The 19,498-nt window shown below is 34.2% G+C and overlaps 1 protein-coding gene across 4 annotated transcripts in view; it reads left to right on the top strand.

The window, feature by feature from the left end:
* Window positions 1-15,743, top strand: part of LOC114324456 (zinc finger CCCH domain-containing protein 10) — a 64,183-nt gene extending 48,440 nt beyond the window's left edge. For all 4 annotated transcript variants that reach the window (XM_028272316.2, XM_028272321.2, XM_050646269.1 and 1 more), the window contains 7 exons: window positions 7,750-7,977; window positions 10,084-10,379; window positions 10,438-10,636; window positions 11,694-11,757; window positions 11,813-12,101; window positions 12,190-12,527; window positions 13,775-15,743. In XM_028272316.2, the coding sequence (XP_028128117.1) occupies window positions 7,790-7,977; window positions 10,084-10,379; window positions 10,438-10,636; window positions 11,694-11,757; window positions 11,813-12,101; window positions 12,190-12,527; window positions 13,775-14,083 (1,683 nt within the window). In that variant the 5' untranslated portion in view covers window positions 7,750-7,789 and the 3' untranslated portion in view covers window positions 14,084-15,743. The remainder of the gene's footprint in view (window positions 1-7,749; window positions 7,978-10,083; window positions 10,380-10,437; window positions 10,637-11,693; window positions 11,758-11,812; window positions 12,102-12,189; window positions 12,528-13,774) is intronic.
* The last annotated feature ends 3,755 nt before the right edge of the window (window positions 15,744-19,498 follow it).

The raw sequence follows: 19,498 nt of genomic DNA, 5'->3' as shown, positions 1-19,498 counted from the left end.
TCCAATTGTTTAATAACACAGGCCTGCAAAAAATATTTTTTTAAAGTTTGAAATTTGATAACTGACTTTGATGAACTTTTCAGCGCTGATTTCAAAAATGTAAACCATTTTTGTCTATCACGTCAGGTTTTCTCACAAATTAGGGGGTATATTTGGGTATAACAACAAAATGTAAGCAATTTGTCACCTCTTTCCAACGTTATAAAATTTATTTTATTTATTAGTTATGTTCTAATCTACATTGCCGGTACACTTACATTTATTTTTTAAGCTCAAAAGTCCTTATAATAACGCTAACGCTTTCTGTCGAAGCTTCTTTTACTGCTTTTCCGGCTGTGGACTCGTTGAGGATCATCTATTTTCATCATCCAGCAGTAGTCTGCTATCATGCTGACGTTTCATCTTCCTTGGTATCTTCTTTCCATTTCTTTGATGTCTCGGTGAAATCTTTCGCCCTGCTTTTCACTGACATCACCAATGTTTGCCGGGAAGTACTCAAGATGTGAGTGGAGAAAGTAAAGCTTATAATGCTCATGTTACAGCCAAACTTCTTAAAGTTGTCGATCATGTCTGCGACGATTGTCTTGTAGTTTGGATCTCTTTTGTTACCGAGGAAATCGGTAACACCTAATTTAAAAGTTGTCCAAGTCGCTTTTCATTTTGTTCACAAAGTTGGGATCTCTCAATAGTTTTCTAATGTTCAGTACGACAAAGATTTCTTCCTTTAGTTTTGCCGTGGATAAACAAGGATACTGTCCAAAAAGATATCTGAAACACTCCCCTTCTTTATTCAGTGCCTTGAAAAATTGTTTAATCAGCCCTAACTTAATGTGAAGTGGTGGAAGTATGACCTTTTTGGGATCCACAAAGCTTTTCCTCTCAACATTTTTAACTCCTACTTGTAGCTTTCTCTCAGGGCCCAATATTTTTTATGTAGTGTTGCTTTCTGTCTCTACTGTCCAATTCATAGGGAAATCAAGGGAACTTTTAGTCTGGGCTGATTATCGGAGAATAGGCCATTTTTGTGAAAAGTTATTTACCAGCAATTTTATTGCTGGAATCGAATTATAAGATCCTATATATTAATAATATAGGTATGCAAAGTCCTCAGATAGTGTGCTACTTTTTTTATAAACAAAATGGCGCACGAAAATCGTGTTTTTTTTCAATTATTGCTCTATAACTCCGAAGATTTTAACTTTACAACAAAAACACTCAAATAAAAATTCATCGTGATTAAATTCTGCATAGAGACGCGTTTTTTCCGATCTGCTTCGACGAAAATTTTCCTCGGAAAATGCGGGTTTTCCCAACAAAATCTTTAATTTTCAAATAAAGTTTTAGATAAGTAATTATCTACCAATAATTAAATAATTTGGTGACTTAAAAGCCTTTTTGGTTTAGATTATACTTCCAGAAGCTGATGAAAATTAAACGAATATTTTAGCAACAATTCAATTGTAAATTAATAATTTACGGTCGCAATAATAACCAAAATAATTATGATACACTGATCAAGCTTTGAAATCTTATAAAGATGAGATGCCTATTTAATATTTTGTCGACAAAATATGAATTTTTTATTTTTTTGCATAATCTTTAAATGTTTAAAAAAAATAGCTATAAACAAATTAACGTTTCTCAGAAAGTTTTTATTATATTATAATTTAAAAAAATAGCTAAAATGGGCATTTTAAATATCTTTAAAATGAATGCTTTAAAACTTCTTTGCAACCATTTGTAAAAAAGTTATGAAACAGCAAAGTAATCATACGATTACTACTGTGTTTATATATATTTTTAATTCTTTCAAAGCGTAGAAGTGAGTTTAAAGTACAAGCTAATTATTTACAAAAAAATATCGATTATCAGTTTAATAGTTATATTTTAATTAAAGATTATAAATATATTTTTTTTGTAATTTACACGCGCGAAAGTAGAGTAACACAGTACTGTAGCTAACATTTTCACTCGGAGCGACGACCGGCCGCGTGATGTACACTTTTAATAAATAATGCATGCTGCGTGTCAGTCGCTTCGAGTGAACATTTTAGCTCCGACTCTGTATCAGGCCTACGTTTGCGCTAAAAATTACAAAAAAAAGTGTTTTTAATCTTTGATTAAAATATAACCATTGCAGTAATTTTTGACATTCTTTGTGAGTAATTAGGTTGTACCATAGACTCACTTTTAAGCTTTGAAGCAATTAAAACTAATTATAAACAACGGAGATTTCGTATATTTACTTTGCTGTTTCATAACTTTTTTGCAAATGGTTGGAAAATTTTTTTAAAGCATTCATTTTCAAGACGTATGAAATACGCATTTTAAGTATTTTTTAAAATTAGAATATAATGAACAATTTCTGAGAAATGTTAATTTGTTTATAACAATTTTTTTAAACATTTAAAGATTATGCAAAAAAAATGAAAAATTTATATTTTGTCGACAAAATATTAAATAGGCATCACACCTTTATAATTTTTCTAAGTTTGATCAATGTCTCATGATTATTTTGGTTGTTATTGCGGCTGTAAATTGTTAATTAACAATTAAATTGTTGCTAAAATATTCGTTTCATTTTCACCGGCTTCTGAATTTATAATCTATAACAAGAAAGCTTTTATTTCACCAAGCTATATAATTATTGATAAATAATTACTGGCCCAAAAAATTTATTTGAAAATTCGAGATTTTGTTGGGAAAACCCACATTTTCCGAGGAAAATTTTCGTCGGAGCAAATCGGGAAAAACATGTCTCTATGCAGAATTAAATTGGGGTGAATTTTTATTTGAGTGTTTTTGGTGTAAAGTTAAAATCTTCGGAGTTATAGAGCAATAATTGAAAAAAATAAGATTTGTCGGCGCCATTTTGTTTATAAAAAAAGTAGCACACTATATGCGGACTTTGCATACCTATATTAATAATATATAGGATCTTATAATTCGATTCCAGCAATAAAATTGCTGGTAAATAACCTTTCTTTGTACTTTACTAATTAGACCAGCGTATTATAACTATTTTTTTTTCAAAATTTAAAGATTATGCAAAAAAAAGAAAAATTTATATTTTGTCGATAAAATATTAAATAAGCATCTCATCTTTATAATCTTTATAAGTTTGATCAATGTATCATGATTATTTTGTTTATTATTGCGATCGTAATTTGTTAATTAACAACTGAATTGTTGCTAAAATATTCGTTTAATTTTCACCAGCTTCTGGAATTACAATCTATACCAAGAAAGCTTTGATGCCACTAAGTTATTTAATTATTGATTAATAATTACTTACCTAAAACTTTATTTGAAAATTAGAGTTTTTGTTAGGAAAACCCGCATTTTCCGAGGAAAATTTTCGTCGGAGCAAATCGTGAAAAACATATCTCTATGCAGAATTTAATTGCGGTGAATTTTCATTAAGCTGTTTTGGTTGTAAAGTTAAAATCTTCGGAGTTATAGAGCAATAATTGAAAAAAATACGATTTGTCGCGCCATTTTGTTTATACCAAAAAATTGCACACTATCTGCGGACTTTGCATACCTATATTATTAATATATAGGATCTTATAATTCGATTCCAGCAATAAAATTGCTGGTAAATAACTTTTCCATGAATTTTGCTAATTAGCCCAGAGTATTTGTATAGCCACTTTGTTGACCAAGCAGCATTGAAATGACTTTTAAATCACCACATAGTGTACATTTGTGGTCTGAGCAGCAGAGTTTGCTTAACACCAGGTCATCTTCTTGGGAGAAAAAAGATACAAATTCCCTTTCCGTACATCGATACCAAGAGAAAGATGTATCCGGAACCAGCATATGTTTATTTTTTATTCTAGATCCTAAAACTTCTGCCAATTCTTTAGAAAGGCCTAGATCTCTTACTAAATCATTCAGCTCAAATTGTAAGAATGGAATGGGGATCGGTTGTGCCAGGATCGTAGTATTGTACAAAATACTGCTGCTTTCTCATAATTACTCTTTATTTTTGTGAAATAACTGTATTTGATCGAATGTTTTCACTATTTTTCCCGAAATCAGCGTTGAAAACAGTATGAAAATCACTTTCTCCGAATAACTCTTGTATTATCATTTTGTGAAATAACTGTACGTGATGGAATTTTTTCACTATTTTTCCCGGCATCAGTGTTGAAAACATAATGAAAATCACTTATTAAATTTTAAACAATTTTTTGGTCGCAGACCTGTGTAATATACGGTGGTGAATTTGTGATTTCCTTTAGCATCTTCTGCTTCAAGTAAGTCTGTGACACTCTCTGTGTCATTTATATAAATTTTCTCCCATTGCACCTCTCCAGAGCCTAACTACAGGTTCTAGAACCAAATAAACATACCTAGTCCAGAAAGCCACTGCGCATCCGCTAGGAAAAATATTCTAATTCGGATTTTTTGCACAATCTTACTCAAAAAGGACTCCTTTTAACAAATTTGCATGTTGCCAGGACCAACAGGTGGTTAAAAATTTTTTAAACGTTTTTTTTTTTGTTTATTTCTTAAAATTATTTTTTTTTGCATGGAAAAAATTTTTTTTAGGTTTTTTGGATCATTCCAAATAGAAAAGGTCTTTAGTGACTTTTCTCTAAAAATGACAGTTTTTGACATATATATAAGCGTTTAAAAATTGAAAAATTGCGAAATCGGCCATTTTAAACCCTCAAAAACTATGTGAAAAACTGAAAATTTGAATGTTGCCAAGGTAGGTAGATATTTTTTAAACATCGATTGATGTAATCCCGAAGAGTTTTTTGCAATACAATATTCAAAACTCCTTTGTTTTTTAATTGCTAATCAAGCGTGCGCGACACTATTTTCCACCGACAGTATGGTGCAAATGAAAGGAATAAATTCGTTATTTCGTAAACTGGCGACTTTAAGGAAAAATCCCGAAACAGGTCGATTTTTATTTTTATGTTATGATATTGTGGCATATATGGTATACTAGTGACGTCATCTATCTGAACGTGATGACGTAATCGATGATTTTTTTAAATGAGAATAGGGGTCGTGTGCTAGCTCATTTGAAAGGTTCTTCAATTCTCTATTCAGTAATATAAACATTTACATAATTATTTATACAGGGTGTCCAAAAATTTTTTATTAAATTAAATAATTTGACAAAAAAAGAAGTAGAAATGTTTATATTACTGAATAGAGAATTGAAGAACCTTTCAAATGAGCTACCACAGGACCCCTATTCTCATTTAAAAAAATCATCGATTACGTCATCACGCCCAGACGGATGACGTCACTGGTATACCATATATGCCACAATATTATAAATTAAAAATAAAAATCGACCTGTTTAGGGATTTTTCCTTAAAGTCGCCGGTTTACGAAATAACGAATTTATTCCTTTCATTTGCACCATACTGTCGGTGGAAAATAGTGTCGCGCACGCTTGATTAGCAATTAAAAAACAAAGGAGTTTTGAATATTGTATTGCAAAAAACTCTTCGGGATTTCATCAATAGATGTTTAAAGAATATCTACCTACCTTGGCAACATTCAAAATTTCAGTTTTTCACATATTTTTTGAGGGTTAAAAATGGCCGATTTCGCAATTTTTCAATTTTTAATCGCTTATATGTCAAAAACTATCAACTTTAGAGAAAAGTCACTAAAGACCTTTTCTGTTTGGAATGATCCAAAAAACCTAAAAAAAATTGTTCCATGCAAAAAAAAATAATTTTAGGAAAAAAAACAAAAAAAAACGTTTAAAAAATTTTTGACCAACTTTTGGTCCTGGCAACATGCAAATTTGTTAAAAGGGGTCCTTTTTGAGTAAGATTGTGCAAAAACTCCGAATTAGAATATTTTTCCTAGCGGATGAGCAGTGGCTTTCTGGACTAACCTGCGAGCTGTTAAAGTTGGTTGGATCCTGGGATGCCTCCCCAGAATATTACTCTTGCTCCTTTATATCTGTGAACAGATCTGTCAGTTTTCGTTCTTGCTTGTCTTCCTCACCCTTTTAGGTACACGATTTCGTGGGTCATCTGATTTTACACAAATCCTGGTTTCGTTTGAAAATAGCACATTTTGTCAATTTCCAATGTTCCAGTCTTGGTGTTGAAGACACCAATTTAGACGATCAATCTTGTGTTGCCTGGATAAATTGGGAACCCCTACTGTCTCCTGTTCTATAGTCCTTAGGCACGAACTCTTATTAGTATCGTTTCAACTGAAACACATACACCTGTAGGTTCCTAAAGCTGCTTTTGGAGCTGTAAAGAAATTGTTGACTACCTACAATGGCTAAAATCTAGCTGTTTAAACAATGAAACTATCATGGCCAGCTGTTGTTAAATACATGATTATTCCATGCAAGTTTGGTTGTGTATATTTGATAAATCCGTGGAAACTACAAGAAAAATATCCGTATGAATAATCTTAAAATTCTTTAACTACACTCGGGTGCAAAAATCGATCCACTGAAAATTTGGTCATTTTTGATGTCTCGAATTTCCTAAACGTGTTGTCCGATTTAAGTGATTTTTTTACCATGTTATAGCCTCATTCATTAACAATATCGCTGTAATAATATTGTTGCTAGACAGGTAAACTGTCAACTGGGTGTACCAATCAAACTGTGTTTTTTTCTTAAAGTTCGCATCACCCTGTGGACTATCCTAGAATTTATAAAATTTTGAAATTAAAACCCAACTATAGCCTCAGGTTTTCTTAACATTCTGTTTTTAGATTCATTCGCTTATGTTGGATAATAAAAAAGTTAGGTACTTTAACAACTGGGCATGTGCGTCACAGTACAGGGTGTTTTTAAATAAGTGCGACCAACTTTAAGGGGTAATTTTACATGAGAAAATATTGACAGTTTGCTTTATAATCACATGTCCGCACACGCTTCGTTTCCGAGATAGGGGATGTTTAATTCTTTTTTACAAACTGACAATTTATTTATTGCTTTAATACCAGTTAAGATATGCAAATCAAATTTGATTGGTTTTAAGACGTAGTTATTGCACATTTTTTTGGCATACAATTATAAATTTTATATTCACCATTGGCGTGCATACGGGTAATATGATCGGTCATAATACCCGTTTGCGCGCTAATGGTGAATATTAAATTCTTAATTGTATGTCAAAAAATGTGCAATAACTACGTCTTAAAACCCACCATATTTGATTTGCATATCTTAACTGGTATTAAAACAATAAATAAATTGTCAGTTTGTAAAAAAGAATTGAACATCCCGTATCTCGGAAACCAAGCGTTTGCGGACATATGATTATAAAGCAAACTGTCATTATTTTCATGTGTAAAATTACCCCTTAAAGTTTGCCGCACTTATTTCGAAACACCCTGTACTAATGACGAACATGGCCAGTTGTTAAAGTACCTAACTTTTTTATTATCCAACATAAGCGAATGAATCTAAAAACAGAATGTTAAGAAAACCTGAGGCTATAGTTGGTTTTTAATTTCTGTATTTTATAAACTCTAGAATAGTCCACAGGGTGATGTGAACTTTGAGAAAAAAACACAGTTTGATTCGTACACCCGCTATACAATGACATTTTACCTGTCTAGCAACAATATTATTAAAGGGATATTGATAATTAATAAGGCTATAACATGGTAAAAAAATCACTTAAATCGGATAACAGGTTTAGGAAATTCGAGACATCAAAAATGACCAAATTTTCAGCGGATCAGATTTTTTTACACCCGAGTGTACATTGTGCCTAATAACTACATTCTTTCCAGGTTTATATAGGAACGAATAAACTACATTTTCATATAAACGATGTCCGATACTTCGGAGGATACCATACAATCAGACAGAACAAGTGAAAAAGAAGAAAGCGTTTGTAGAGATTTTGCCCGCGGTTTGTGCGATAGAAAATTTTGTAAATACAAGCACGAGAACGAAACCAAGCTGTTGAATTTTTGCCACGATTTTCAGAACTATATCTGCCCCAGACCATTTTGCAAGTAAGTAACAACAGTTAACTATACCTCGTTTTTAAACCAGGAGGTATAATTCAAATTTACCGCACCTTAATTCTTGTTTGTAATTGGTCCAACCGCAGGCAAGTTTACTCCTCAAATCCCAAGAGAACAGCAGTTCTCGCCAGTGGGCCAAATCCCACCTTAAAGTTCAGGAAAAGACTCACCCATCCATATGTCAACCATCCATTTTGGTCCAAGGGTGTGGATTTTACGGCCCTTCCTATTTAGGGTCTGTTTTTCGTTCTCGCCCCCAAAACTCCCAAAAATTTCTAAAATTTAAGTCCGGCCTTTGCGGCTTGTGATAGAACTGATCATTACCTTTCCAACGCATGCCTAATTTTGAAAATCGGTTATACTATTCAAAAGTTACGAAGCTCAGAAATATGACTCAATTTCTATTTAAAAAAGGGAAAATGTTTGTGGATGTATGTATGTGGAAAAGTTAAACCGATCTGAATTTTTTTTCTGTGTTTGAAGAGGGGGTCAGGGCCGATTCAGAACCGGTGTAGTTTGTGACTTTTGACCACCCATAAGTCAGCTATTATAGGACTTGGTAGGTACAAAACGGCATATTTTTGGGGGTGTAATAAAAAAGAGTCTAATAAAAAAAAGTGTCTCTTCTGTTCAAGAAGAGACAGGAAAACCGCACATACACCAAATCAATCGTGTTAAGTTAAACTTTCAAATGGTGTTTAAGCCGTCAGGATCAGACATACACACCGCTCAGTATAGCCGAAAAACTGAAAAACTAAACTTTGAAAATTTTGATTTTTCGACAATTACTCAAAATTTCAACCTACGAATTGCGCCAATAACTGAGCGTTTGTAGAAGAGCTCTAGGCTCATCTAACGGTGTATACCTCATATCCGGGAAAATTCGAATTTTTAAGTTATAGGCTTCATAAGTATGATTAAATCTATTTCCTATGGAAAAAACAGTTTTTCGAGCTCAATAATTCCTGTAATACCTTCAGTTATCATACTTGACCTTAGATGCATCAGATACTACTTGTCAATACGTTTCAAACTCATGTTTAGTGATCAAAATCGGTTAAGCCGTTTAGAAGTTATTAAGCTATAAAAGTATAATCCAATTAACCATTATCCCCGAAATGGTTTATGTAGTTGTAGTGGTTACGACGCTAAATTTGATCGGGCAACGGGCAATCCGAGTTCATTTACCGGCCATCCCAATATTTTTTCAATCTATTTCGAATAGAAAAAAAATCTAGTGTACATTCGATGGACACTAGATCATTTGGGAGATAATGCGACAAAGGCGACCATTTATAAAGCGTAACGTGTAATCGAGAAACATTACATTCAACTTCATAAATTTTATTTATAAATAACTTTGAAAAACTCCTGATACAAGAATAAAAAACCGCTAAACGCCGTAAGAATGAGTGGCGCATACAATATTCCAGCTACAACAGATCTGATGAATATTACGTGACGCGAAAATGTATTTTCATTTTGATGCAAAATAAAATTCTAGTTTTATTTTAAAAGATTTTTTCATATTTGCTAAATTTGAAGTAAACGCGCCACAAAAGAGCTTCAAAATTTAAACTGTATCAAAGTTACTCTTTTGTGGCGCTCTTTTACTCTTTTGTGGAAAAAATCTTTTAAAATAAAACTAGAATTTTATTTTGCGTCAAAATGAAAATACATTTTCGCGCCACGTAATATTCATATCAGATCTTTTGTAGCTGGAATATTATATGCGCCACTCATTTTTACGGCGTTTAGCGGTTTTTATTCTTGTTTATGAAATTTTGACGTTATGTCGGCGATTTTTTGTTTTTTCTGCGTTATTGCTTTACATTTTTAGATTTTTAGTTTCTGATTTTTATGTATACTTCATACTGTATATGTTCTTGATTGCTTGTGTTAGGTTAGCCGTAATCACTATTTTTGTCATTGCTTTGTATAGTTCTTTCCTTCTCACAGTGTCGTATGTCTTCCTAAGGTCTACAAACGCCATGTGTACATCTCTGTTCTTAACTCTTTTCTTATCTGTTAGTTGTATAGTAATGGACTAATACCATTTCTCCCAGTAAGACCTGAGTTTGATTATATTTACAGATTTATCCACTGTTCTACCGACGAAGTGGACCAGTACAAACGCACCGGTCAAATGTCAGCCCAAATCTTAGCCGAAGCCACCAGGAAGAATCAGATGCCTGGTAGTCCCCCGGTTTGTAATCAGTTCAAAAGGGGCCAGTGTCGCAGGCCGCACTGTAAATACCGTCATATCACCAAGGATCAAGAAGAAGCCGAAATCGCTGGATTAGTAAACGGCGAGCAGAAAAAAGTACAATCTATTGTTATTACCAATAACATGTCCGAACCCCAATTGGTCACATTAGAATCACTACGAGGTAAGTCAGTTTACATAACCACATAACAAATAAATATGTTAATAAACTTATTCTCCAGGAGTGTTTAGAAGAAATGGAGTTACTTTCGATGACTACAAAGACGAAGGTCTGCCAGTAGTAAAAAGACGATTCATAACTACTCAGGAACCGGAAATTTTAGCATGTGATATCGTGGAAACTGGGACGGCGAGACCTCTTTTCAAAGGATACTTCGCGGGGAATCCCCCACCACCTATGTTGACCAGAGCTGACGCGAGGTAATATATTTTTCATGCAGAATTACCCCTTAAAGTTTGTAGCACTTATTTAGAAACACCCTGTATTGATAAAGAACATGGCTAGTTGTTAAAGTCCGTAACTTTTTTATTATCCAACATAAGCGAATGAATAAAAAAACAGAATGTTAAGAAAACCTGGGGCTATAGTTGGGTTTTAATTTCAATATTTTATTAAGGCTAGAATATTCCACAGGATGTTGTAAAATTGAGAAAAAACTCAGTTTGATTGGTACACCCGGTATAAAATTAAAATTTACCTGTCTAGCAACAATATTATTACAACGATATTGTTAAAGAATAAGGCTATATATAACATATTAAAACAATTATTTAAATCGGACATGTTTAGGAGATACGATACATCAAAATTGACCCATTTTTTGGGGTGCCCGTTTTTCGTGCCGGTGAGTGTATATCCCAGCTTAACTCTTATCCTGATTTTAATTTCTGAAGTGGGTTCATTATCTATTACAATTTGTACTCTTTGATCCCAATAAAGTTTTTTTATTATTCTTAACTTTTATCATGTTTTGTGTCTTTATAGTTTCGACTTATTTTTCATATTTTATTTTGTCAAATGTTTTTTCAAAATCAACGTAACATCCATCCATATTTCTATCGATGCAATGTTGAGCTATCTTTCATCCATTCTTTTGCTTGCTTAATTTTGTATTTTGTTTATTTATCCACGTTTTTGTACATCTGACTATCTTTATTTTTATGTTGACGCCTTTCTTCTATTAAATCTAAAATTTCCTCTGTTATCCATTGTTTCTTTTTGTATCTACGTAGTTGATGTCGGTATTTCTTTTTAACTTTTATCTATTTCTGTGTTTATTAATAACCGTTTTTCAATATTTTGCAAAATTTGTCCTTTAAGATTCATTTATCAATTATTGATTGCATATGTTGTTCTTCGTTTTATTATTTTCATTTTGAAACTAATTTTGGTCACTACTGGGCTGTGATATCATCCATAGTATATATATATATATATAACTATCTATAGTATTTAAAATAAGCGTATTTTTTGTAGGACTCTAATGCTAGAAGAAGAAAACAATATATTGCACAAAGAAATAGCACAGCTGAAGAAACAGGTAATCATATAAATTAAATTGTTGCTGTAGTCTTGCTCAACCCGCATTTTTTTAGGTGTCGGATCTAACGGCAACTAACGAATTCCTTTTAGACCAAAACGCTCAATTGCGTGTCAGCGGCAAGCGTAACGGTACCGTCAACGTACCAGCTGTCAGTTTAACCAACACCCCTACACCCCAAGTGAATAGAACTGTTATCGCTAGCGTGGCAACAGTTCCAGTGTCTTTGGCTACTGTTTCGACTTGTAATCCTGTCTCGGGGAACCATTCGGTGTCCATAGCTGGTTGCCCAGCTGTCAGTATGGCACCAGCCCAAATTTTAGCAAACAGTCAACAAATATTGGGTAAGATGTTTGTTCTAAACACACTCCGGTCGTCATACGATTTGTATATGTCCGGGTAAAGCATAAATCTAACAAAAATCTTTTTCAGTGACTACAAATCCCACCACCCAACTAGCCATCGCGAACAGCTCCCAAGCACAACTGGCCATAGCTCAACAGAATCTCGCTACGAACCTAGCCGCTGCGCAGCAAGCGGCGCAACCACAGCTGACTTCACAAGCGCAGCAGCTCGCGTTGGCCACCACTACGCAGCAGTTGACGTCGCAGGCGCAGCACATGGCCAATCAGCAGCTCGCTTTAGCCAGCGCTGCTGGATCACAATTGACGACTCAAACGCAGCAAATAGCGTTGGCTAATAACGCGCAAGCGCAGCAGCTGGCTTTGGCAGCAGGGACGAATCAGCAGTTGACGTCTCAGGCTCAACAAGTAAGTTTACTATTTCTTGCGTATAATGTATGAAATTCATATAATGTATGAAATTATTTCATAATAATGAAAGAATTTCATAGATTATATGAAAGTTTATACTACTCTTGAAAGTTCATACTTCTGATTTTATGTAGTCAAGAACATCATAAAAATACAAAACAAAAGCCTATAAATTATCAAGCCAAATATTTTACGGCTATCCCTACTTTTTCTGTCTTTACACGGCAAATTACGTGTAGTAAAGTTCACACTGGTATGGATATGTAAACATAACTAGAATGTCATCCTACTTGACAATATCATCATTAACTTTAAAGAGATGGCTTTTGAATGTTCTTAGATAACTGTTATTTGTATAATAGTAAATTATTAATTCAGTTAATAAATGTGATAATTTTTTCACTAACAATTACTTAAAATAATTTATATGTACAACAAAAACTAATACTTAATCGAGAAAAGAGGAAAAGTGTTAAAGTGATTTTGTAATAATTTATTGTTACTATGGAACGCTTACAATTTTGAACATCTTTAACAACAAAATACTTGGATCACAGAATATACGCTGATGTATTCTCTGTTTGGATCTTCCATAAATAATAAACAATAAATAACTTTTTATTAAGTTCACGTCTTAAATCACTTATTTATCAAATACACTATCAATATTATTTAACCAACAACTCAAAATATTCCCGATGCCATGTCAAATATTTAAAACTGTCACTGTCTTGTCATCATATTCTATTTGACTCAGTGCGATGTATAGCAAAGATAGCGAATGTTTGATTTGGAAAATATCACCACGGACATGGTGTCCATTTTTTTTTTCGAATCCTGAACAAACTAATAAATCTTTTTAAAAAATTTAAACGCAGAATGAAAGACTAAATTATTATCGAGGGCCGAAAGTCTCTTAGAATATATAAAAAGTTTCTTTTAAATGAGATATTTGAAATTAAAAATCACACTTTATTTTCTCTTAGTTTTTCACCCCTGTAACTTATTAAAATAAACATTATAGACGTTTTCAGGGACTTTCGGCCCTCGGTAAGAACGCAATCTTTCATTCTGCGTTTAAATTTTTTCAAAAATACTTATTAGTTTTCTAAGGATTCGAAAAAAATGAATCCCATTTTAAACAGCATTGGAGCCGATATTATGTACCGATCCCCTTAACTTGTGAACTGTATTAGGCCTATAGTTATTTAATGTTGTTAAAAACAATTTTTCTCCTCTTTCAGTTGGCATTAGCCAGTACCAACCAGCAACTAACCTCCCAAGCTCAACAGCTGGCACTGGCCAGCACCAACCAGCAACTCAACTCGCAGGCGCAGCAGCTCACCGTGACCAACGTCCCTCCCCAACTCGCGCTGGCCAGCACCAATCAACAGCTGTTGGCCCAACAAAACCTGGCCTCCGAAATCCACAGGAACACCCAGATCAACGCGATCAGTACGTCGCAAGCGATCGCGATGTCGAACGCTGCCTCCCAGCCGATGGTCTCATATCCGATAATGACTCAAAGTATTAACCACGCTCTGACGCATTAGTTGACGGGTTTTGTGGATTTGACCATAGATATCATTCCCATTGATAGGTTTTCTTAAGTGCATCGCCCGCTTTCAGCAAGGAGGAACTCGTCTTTATACACTCACAGACAAAAATATTGCGTATACTATGATCGCCTGCATCTTTCTAGGCATTCTTCGCAGGTCTTGGATGGCTACTTGCTAAAGTCGATTCCATTCCTAATCTGCAGCAATTCTTAATTCTGCAACTGAGTTTGGGGTTGGATTTCTTGTTCGTATACGTCGTTTTAAAATTTTCCATGCGTGATCTATGGAATTTGTATCAGGACTCATTGGTGGTCAGACTAGAGCCTCAATTCCAACATCCTCAATATATTGTATGACTGTTCCTGCGAAATTATCATAACGTTGTTTGGGAGAAATTGTGGTCATGGTTTATAAGTATAACGGTAAAACTTACCTCCACAAATGATTATAGCACGATTGAAGGCAAGCATGGTAAACGTTATAGATCATGACTTAGGAATATAAAAACAAAAAAAATACAATTTCATGTGGAACACTCAAAGAAAAAGTTATAAGAATAATAAATTCTCTTTGCTGAAAGTGATGATAAGTTGTTTTCATTGTTTGTTTATAGATATTATGGCGTTTCTATCTTAGTTGACACATTTGACTCTTGTGCTACCATGTTTACACCAATGCCGCTACTTCAAACTATCTCTTCAAGCAAATTGATTTTCAAATCACTTCTGATGATTCATTACTGCGAATTCATAGGTTTTCACAATCTGCCAATAGACACTAACCAGAGACTTGTTAAGCAAAGTGGGAATGAGTGACTAGGTGAATGGTGAATCAAAACGAAGGGTAACGGATGCCATAAGCTTCTAGACACGTTTGACAATCTATACTTTGTTTCACGTTAAGAATAGAACGTTACGCTTATGGAGATCAGTGTTGCCAAACCTCTCGGGCACGGGTGGCTACTCGACTGCCGACATACGATTCATTCTAATCAGTACGGCGTCGCATCGGCGCTTCTATCATTCATAAGAAATACATGGGGTTATCTCCGCAATGTTCTATTCTTAACGTGAATAGTAACGTCTATAGTCACCGAAAAAGTGTATTTGTTCTACTAGAATGAAGAAACAATTAATTTTAAATACTACACAAGATGTCCCGGACGTGTTTATGCCAGTATTCGACTTTGTGGGCCTCCCTGCACATTTGAAAATGTTGTTTAAAATGTACTTTGTCCATAATTGTTTGAGAAATTTGTCTATTTCTGTTTTGCACTGTTCGCAGTCATCTAACTGACAGATTTCGTAGACCTTCTCGGTTTCTTCTGTTTCTTGGAGTTCCTCGATAAAGTTTCTTCACTTATTGTCCTTGTGGCATTCTTTCCACGCGAACAGTCTGTCTGCTCGTCACCAAATGATGTGTATTTTTATAAAACAAGTAGGTTACCTATCAGAAGATGCTTATCCATCTGTATAAAAAGTTCAACCTTAGTCATATTTTATATTTTCAACAATATTTCCATTTCTAGTGCTGTTGGACTTGTCCAGTTGATGCTCTTTGATTTTTAGGTGGTTCTCAGTGTTAAATTTGCTTAGATTACTACTTTTGCCCTATGATCTGTTCTGCTTCACTTTCAGTCCCTTATTTCCTTTACTGGTGCTGACATAAACAGGGAAACAAGATCCAACAAGGACAAAACTGGTTAGCAATCGAAAAATAAATGTTTTATCTAACTTACAGGATATCTTCCAAACTATGTTACTGTTTCGCCATATAATTGTCCTTTTGGAGCTTTAAAATCAGCTTTTGAACATAATCGTCGTTATATCCTTTCTTGAAGTTCCTTTTTGTAGTCCTTTTCCTGAAGTCTTTTTTATTTTAAGTTTTTGTAAGGTCTAGCAATATGGTTCCTTTGAGTATTTTTTAACTTGTTTATGATTTCACATGTCTCAAATTTCTTGCTGGCTTCTTAGGCATAAAATCGAATACTACGATTCCTTTTTGGCCCCACATGATAAGTTATCATTTCTTCCTCTCTAAAAGTTGAATCTTCCATTTTTTTCTAATTTTACATGTTTATAGCACCAGTACAGATACCGTATTTTTACCTTGGGAGCATAGGGAGGCAAACCAGCTTCGTTTCCAATCACAATACAAGAAAGAATCAGCTGCAATGGAACGAATAACGAAGTATAATGGATTCCATAACCTTCTTCTAGATGCGTGAGATATTTTAGTCACCGCAAAGTGTGTAGTCTACTACCATGAACAAAAAATTAAATTTAAAATACTACACAATATGTCCCGGCTGTGTTTACGACTTTGTGGAGCACCCTGTATATTTGAAAGTATTTTTAAAATGGTTGTATATACATACTTTTTTGAGAAACTTTTCTTTTGAAACATGTCGAAAACTCATGAGTTCATTATGCAATACCTTTCAGGTGTATCAAAAGTTCATTTTTCAGGTCTACAATGGCCAATTTCGATTATATGTATATTTATCGTTAAGATGGAAACGCCATAATCTGATAAGAGAATAAAATGTTGTTTGATTTTGAAGATATCTATGGGTTTATGCAGGCTTACTTTGCAACTGTGATTCTGGTGTCCGGATAAAGGTTGAACTCGTGTGATGTTTGAAGCCTGTGCTCTTACTGGCTTTTCAAGTCGAAGGTCGAATAACAAGCTGTTGTCGACAAAAATATTTTTCATTGATATTGACATTGTTTATCTCTCAGGTATTATACTGTTTATTTATGTTTCTACGATTTAGACTTTTTTTTTTTTTTTTTATTTTTTTTTTTATTTAACGTCCTAATTTATTTACAATCTGTAAAACAAGTTACAATAAGTAAATGTTGTGACCACTAGTGTAGGTGACTTGGAGAAAATGATTCAATAATCATTTTCTTTACAAATATTTTACATAGATATAAAATTGTTTGTCTCTGGGAATTACGGCACATATAACTAAAATCGCGATGGTAAATCACTAGGTGTATTTCGTCTAAGTCTCCGTCTGACTGGTTGGCTCATCAGGTTTCTGGCTAGTACATTTGGATGTTGTGCCAGTCTGTCTTCGTATTTCTGTGCAAAGTTGGTAATTTCTTCTTTTACTGTTGAAATTTCTAGATCGCGTCTAATAATAATATTTGCAACATACCATGGGGCATTTGTGATTATTCGAAGAACCTTCGACTGGAACCTCTCCAAGATTTCGATATTGGAGTTTGATGCAGTACCCCAAAGTTGGATCCCGTAAGTCCATATTGGCTTCAAAATTGCTTTGTAGACAAGTACTTTATTTTTCATCGAAAGTGATGATTTGTGACCAATCAGCCAGTAAAGATTGTGTAATTTGAGACCAAGTTGTTTACGCTTCATAAAAATGTGTGTTCTCCAGTTTAATCTTTGGTCTAGATGCATTCCAAGGTATTTGACTGTTGCTTGCTGTTTTAGTTGGTGGTTGTTGATATATACAGGCGGGCAGTGACCTTTACGGTTTGTGAAGGTAATATGAACCGACTTTGTTTCATTTGTTTGAAAACGCCACCGTTTTAACCAAGTTTGCATTTTGTTGAGGCTGGTTTGCAGAAGTTGAGAAGCTATCCGTGGGTCCTGATGTACTGACATCACTGCTGTGTCGTCTGCATATGTAGCTGTAGTGGTTTGAAAGTTTGTTGGTAAGTCTGCTGTGTACAATAGGTATAACACTGGCCCCAGAACACTGCCCTGTGGAACTCCAGATCCAACTGGAAATAGAGACGTGCACTCATCTCTATGTTGTACAAAAAAGTAACGGTTATGGAGGTAGGATTTTAAAATTAGGAAGTGAGTGAGAGGAAGCATATTTTTTAATTTGTATAGAAGGCCTGTGTGCCAGACTTTATCGAATGCTTGCGAGATGTCTAGAAAAGCGGCAGTGCAGTACATTTTGTCTTCCAATGCTTGATTAACAGTTCTGCATATCCGATGAACCTGTTCTATGGTTGCGTGTTGGGATCTGAATCCAAACTGGTGTGCAGGGATTAGTTCTCGATCTGATAGGAGTGGTTGAATTCTTGAGAGTATCAGTTTTTCTAGGATCTTTGACACTATCGGCAGTAAGCTTATGGGTCGATATGATTTGACATTTTCCAGCGGCTTTCCTGGTTTGGGACGATTTAGACGAAGCCTCGATATCCCAGAAATTTTAGGTATAAACATGGCAAAGGCATCCCGATAGCAAGAAATTTGATAAGTTGACATTTGTGTTACTGTTTTCTGACTATACAACTTATCGCGGGTTGGTAAGTGTGCAATCTGCATTGCCTACATATGTCGGCTGACATAGCTTTCATAAAGTAGTTATGAGGTTTGTTCCAACTCGATACAGAACCGTTCTTGAATCGTTACGCGCATGCGCAATAACGAATAATTATGCGCAGTAACAAATTTTCGGTACTGCGCATACTCATAACCGTTCATGAACGGTTTTGTATCGAGTTGGAACAAACCTATGAGATATTCTAAAATTACTGGGTTAACCCGGGAGCAGTCGCGCCGTTAGAAAAAAATCTCGCATTTTATCCTTTTCCGTGATAACTTGATAAAACATTTTGCAACATTGTTTTCCACTCGTAAGTGCCTCGAGGAGGATCGTAGTAATGCGTGGCATTTTTTTTTAATTTGTGGCTTTGGACTTTTAACATAAGTAAATAAAAATATTATAAAATGGAAATTTGTTTTAAATTTGTATTGTGAGATTTTTTCTCTACGCGCGACTACTTACATGACAGAAGTGAGCGCGACTGCTCCCGTGTTAAAAGGCGTTTTCAATTCTCTTTTAGAAATAAGCAACATCGCGTAAATGGCGTATATTTTTAATACTAATTAGAAGATATTTTCAAAGAAGTTATGACAAATAGGACTGGTATTTCTGTGCGTCCGTTTTCTAACAGTTTAAACCAAAAACGAACTGTTCTCAGAGAAATACTGGCCAATAAATATAGGGTGTCCCGAAAAGATTGGTCATAAATTATACCACAGATTCTGGGGTCAAAAATAGGTTGATTAAACCTCACTTACCTATATACAATAGTGCACACAAAAAAAGTTACAGCCCATTGAAGTTACAAAATAAAAATCGATTTTTTTTTCATATATCGAAAACTCAGAGATTTTTTATTGAAAATGGACATGTGGAATTTTTATGGCAGCAAAATCTTAAAAAAATTAAAGTGAAATTTGTGCACCCCATAAAAATTTTATGGGGGTTTTGTTCCCTTAAACCCCCCCCCCAAACTTTTGTGTATGTTCCAATTAAATTATTATTGTGGCACCATTGGTTAAACTCACTATTTTTAAAACTTTTTTGCCTCTTAGTACTTTTTCGATAAGCCAGTGTTTATCGAGATATTTTGAATA

Source organism: Diabrotica virgifera, chromosome 3 (assembly GCF_917563875.1).
Source record: "Diabrotica virgifera virgifera chromosome 3, PGI_DIABVI_V3a".
Lineage (NCBI taxonomy): Eukaryota > Metazoa > Arthropoda > Insecta > Coleoptera > Chrysomelidae > Diabrotica > Diabrotica virgifera.
Note: the sequence above shows the minus strand (reverse complement) of the source record. Positions and strands in the feature narration are given on the sequence as shown.